Source organism: Lycium barbarum, chromosome 1, assembly GCF_019175385.1.
Source record: "Lycium barbarum isolate Lr01 chromosome 1, ASM1917538v2, whole genome shotgun sequence".
In the NCBI taxonomy this organism is placed as follows: domain Eukaryota; kingdom Viridiplantae; phylum Streptophyta; class Magnoliopsida; order Solanales; family Solanaceae; genus Lycium; species Lycium barbarum.
In genome coordinates, this window is record NC_083337.1 from 24,031,830 (window position 1) to 24,036,460 (window position 4,631).

Below are 4,631 nucleotides of genomic sequence, written 5' to 3' on the forward strand. Positions count from 1 at the left end.
TTGGTCAGACATTTTCATTTTCTTAACTTAAGAACTTCCAGTTTTACTATTTCTTCTCTGCTACTCTCCTGATTACCTTGGGAACCATGCTACCCATTCCCGCAAGTCAAGAATATCATTTTAAAGATACGGGAAGGGTATTTTGGTGAAAAATAGTCCAAAATCTAATTATATTCAATAATGAGCATTATTTGCTGCTTATAATGACTAGTACATTTAGCCTTAATTAAATGAATGTGCGTTTTTGGTTCATTCAGATTGAAAAGCTGTTACATTTATTTGTGCATAGAATTTCATTAATTACCCTTAGATATGAATTAACAATACATACTTAATATAAGTCTTGGTTAATTAAATGATGTAGTGATTAATTACTTACTAATTTTAAGAATGCAGATTCACAACAAAGAGGATCAAAAGTGCACATTTTGAAATTTAAAAATACTTAGACATCTATCCGAAGGATGAAATAAAAATTTGATGATATTTGAGGGATTAAAGCGCAAATTTCCCCATTGAATAGTTCAAGAAGGATAAATAAAATGCAAGAGACCGGAGAAAGTGGAACAACCAAAGTAATGACCACGTGGTTTGTATTTATTGGAGTACTAAACTATAAATTGAGCAGGCCTACATGACATTATTCAGAACAGTAAACTGATTTGAATTGAAGCCTTTTCGATATCTTCCCATTATTTTGTTCTATCTTTATTAACGTGAGTCCGATTCAAAAGATGTCTTCCGGAAAGCTTGTAGTATATCTTGAAAATGCCACAGGCCTTGATGACACAAATTGGCTGAGTATGTTTCTAACAAACTCCTTTCTATTAGTAAATGTTATTTATATTGATGAATAAAACTGAGAGTACTTCAAGCATGTAACAATTGATTACATGTTGAAGAGGAACCCTAATCAAATCTTATAAACTAGCATTTTTTTCTTGTTTACTGCATGGTCCAAGATGATCTTTATTCTCATCACAAATATAATATAAGCTAACAAGTAGGATCTCATTAGTTTCTATGACTTTCTGATCGTTGATTTGCCTCTTCGTCTATGTATAAACAACTGGGACTTTATATTTTTATACGGAAAGTAAGGAGACAATGAACTATTTAGATCCAAATTTCATCTGCAAAATCACCCTTTTTATTGGGATCCTACATATATGCACAAAAAAAATTACTACATACATATAAAATAAATTTGGAATCCACTTCTTAGTAATCCAAAAATCAAGCAGATCAAGCATAAAATAGATGGAGAGAGTAAAATTCTTTGATTTTCCTCTCGTTGGAGGAGATGATCAAGACACGTGCGGATAAGTTCTGCAGATGCTCCAGTGAAGAGGTGCGACAGTTTGGTCGTGGTTGAGCTGAGAAGAGGAAGAGGTAGGCATAAAAAGTCTTGGGGAGAGGTGATTGAGTAGGATATGGTGCAACTTCAACTTACGAGGACATGACCCTTGATAGAAGGGTATGGAGATCAAGTATCAGGGTAAAGGGTTAGTAGGTTGCACCCAAATTACTCTTCGTACTAGGAGTAGTTTGTATCTTTGTTTTGTCTGGTTATTATTAGATCCTTAGTACTATCTCATTGTTTCTTTCACTCGGTTATCTAATTATTTTGTTGTTAATATTGCTTCTTATTATTGTTTATTATTACTGTTGCTTTTTCATCTCTTCTTGAGCCGGGGATCAATAGAAACAGTCTCTCTAGCTGTCACAAGGTAGAGATAAGATCTTCATACACACTAACCTCCCCAGCTCCCACCTGATGTAATTTTACTGGGTTGTTGTTGCTGTTGTTTCCTTTCGTTGGATATTATGCGATTGTTTTAACAAATTGCATGCACCACTGACAATATATTCCAGATCTGTCTCGAAGCGTAAAAGAAAAGAGAATAAAATTAGATCAAACTTATTACAGATGGAAAAAGTAAATGATCTATTTCCCTTCCATAGGATTATATTTTATTCAACTATGGTTTCTCCTTTAACTATGCATGCACGTCCCTTTAGATAAAAAAATAAAAATACATACTCCCCTCATTCTTTATTTGATAAGTACGTCATAAATCCTTCATCTTTTGGTTTAATAAATTCAACTATTTCTAAAATTTCAACAGCTGATATGAATCCCTATGTGGTCTTCACTTACGGAACTGAACAGAAGAAAAGCAGTACTGCATCAGGTTTGTAATAATTAACTTATATCTGACATAGATGCTCGTAAAAATAGTTCAGACTTTAAACATTAAGGAATGATGTAATAGCTAAGAATCATAAAGACTAGAGAAAATATATCTCAAATACACTAATAATGTAGAAATTTGTTACACTTTCAATGTATAAGAGTTAAATCCATATCTTAATATTTTAAGTGGCTTTTTACAGGCGAAGGATCGTCCCCTGAGTGGAATGAGTCTTTCTATTTCACCAGTGGTTCTGATGAGCTTCACATCAAGCTTATGGATGAAAATACTTTCCAAAGTGACGATTTCATAGGAGAAACAACGTTAATAATCTCCCTCATTGCTTTCTATGCTATGAACATACACTTTGTTTTGCAAATAATTTATAGTCTCTAACGGTTCTTTTTTATTTCCCTATGTTTCGTGATCAAAACAGAATTTCCCTAGTGGAAGTGTTTAACGAAGGAGAAGTGGGATCAACTTCGTATGAACTTTACAAGGATGATGAAAATTGTGGATCCATCAGACTTGGCCTCAGTTTTACTCATGAGGAGGTAATTAATTATATAGATTCTTCAACATGAAAATCAATTTTTTTGTTTTATTTCTGAGTAAAAGAATAAGACTTCTCAAGATCAATGTATTTTTCTTGCTTGCAGAGGAGTGAATATGATGAGGACTACTAGTTTACGCTGTCCAGCTCAAGAATTTAAGTTTATGGAAGGGTTATTGGATTACCCATACAAGAAGAAATAGTTCTAGGAATAAATTATGAAATAATATTGAATTGGTTAGCTCAGTTATCACTTTTGTAATTTTTGTGCGAATAACATACGCTTTAGTTATGCAGTATTTTTTGTATTATTTCAATCTGAATTTAATAGAGATACATGTGTTAGCAAATAAATGATATGTGTTATCAACTGTAAGTTAGTTGACTAATGTTTCTTAGCCAGTTATCTCTGGCGTTTGATTCTGATGTTACTTAGCAGGCTATCTCTCGCGTTTGTTTCTAATGTTTGCAACATATATTTTAAAATTAGTTTTTTGTTTTTTGTTTTTTTCGCACTGTTATAAAGATAATTAAAATATGGCTATAGTTAGTATCATATAAAAGAAAGTTTTATGATTGTAATTGTTAGTAATGTTTGAAACTGTAAATTGCGTCTCAACAATTTTATAAGAATGGTTTTCTATCATTCCAATGATATATGCAAAACAAAGTCCGAAAATCCAACATAAACAAACTCAAGAAAAAGAGCTTAAATAAACGAAACCTTCATGGGTCTATCCTTTTAGTGCATGTATGAATATTCAAAATGTTTTCAATGTCCTTGATTTGATGATTGTAAATATTAGTTGTTGTCTGAAACTGCTTATTGTAATCTCATCTTGCCAACGGTATGCAAAAAATAGAACATTTAACATTTAAGAAAATCAATTATATATAGGAGTAAAAAATATTACCTTTTTAGTCTTTGAAGAAAAATAGAAATCAAAAGTAATTTCAATTCAATCCTCAAAACAAAAAATGATTATCATCGACCTACAACTTATGGGAAAATGTTACCTATGATGAGCACATTAAATGATTGACCTATTGTGTAATGACCCGTTTCGTCATTACCATTATTTTCGGGAAATTCACAACCTTTACCCCTTAAAACACCTTCGGTTCGTTATGCTCTTAAAAATAGCTTACTTGATCGGACCAGTCGTATAAATTGTGTGTAAAATTTCAAATTTGGGCCACCGGGCCCAGTTATACAGTTAAAACGATCTCCTTGCCGCACCAGCACTTGCGCAGCAACGACAGCATGCTATGCCGAAGCGGAGACGAAAAATCTTTAAAATACCTCCCAGCGGTGAGGCTGTCGCTGAAGCGGTGCCGCCTTAGCGACTGCTAGACCGCCAGAGCGGTTGATGAGCATATATATCCCTATTTAAAGCCCCATTTACTGGCTTGACCTAATATTCATTTCTCCCCAGTTACAACCGCCTATGAGACAAAATTCCAGCGCTAGAGAATTGAATGTTGGGAAGGTAACCTCTTCCTCTTTCTTCTTACACCATTTATGATTATGGTAAAGCATCGAATGAGAGTTCTTTTTCAAAATTCTTATGAGACTAGGAGGTAACAGTGGTAATGTTGACCTAAAATAATTAGTGACTCTAGAATGGCTTACTTATTGCAAGAGTTAAATTTATAACTAGTTCTAAGCCTAATTCCTTTCTATCTTTGAAGTGGGTTAGCTTGTGAGATGTTATTAATGATGTATGCGAATTAGTGAGGTGAGTTTGACTTAGGTAAACCTTGATTTCTCTAAAAGAGGTGAAATAGCAATAAATCAAGAATCTAGAATGGCGATTTTACCCCTATGACCCCAAATTCCTAATTGCTGCTTACTTGAATGTATCCATCGTTCCTAGATCTCT

The 4,631-nt window shown here is 33.3% G+C and overlaps 1 protein-coding gene across 1 annotated transcript; it reads left to right on the plus strand.

Moving 5' to 3' along the window:
* Positions 1-652: 652 nt before the first annotated feature.
* LOC132634849 (elicitor-responsive protein 3-like) lies at positions 653-3,228 on the plus strand. The gene is made up of 5 exons (XM_060350999.1): positions 653-801; positions 2,130-2,195; positions 2,398-2,518; positions 2,632-2,749; positions 2,855-3,228. Exons 1-5 carry the CDS (start codon positions 735-737, stop codon positions 2,879-2,881), a joined length of 399 nt encoding a protein of 132 aa, XP_060206982.1. The 5' UTR covers positions 653-734; the 3' UTR covers positions 2,882-3,228.
* Positions 3,229-4,631: the final 1,403 nt, after the last annotated feature.

What these genes read in the sequence shown, in the direction of transcription:
- LOC132634849 (XM_060350999.1), top strand. Translation starts at nt 735, where the DNA reads ATGTCTTCCGGAAAGCTTGTAGTATATCTTGAAAATGCCACAGGCCTT. An exon ending in TGATGACACAAATTGGCTGA is followed by an intron (nt 802 to 2,129) that starts GTATGTTTCTAA and finishes AAATTTCAACAG; the next exon opens with CTGATATGAATCCCTATGTG. An exon ending in GATTTCATAGGAGAAACAAC is followed by an intron (nt 2,519 to 2,631) that starts GTTAATAATCTC and finishes TGATCAAAACAG; the next exon opens with AATTTCCCTAGTGGAAGTGT.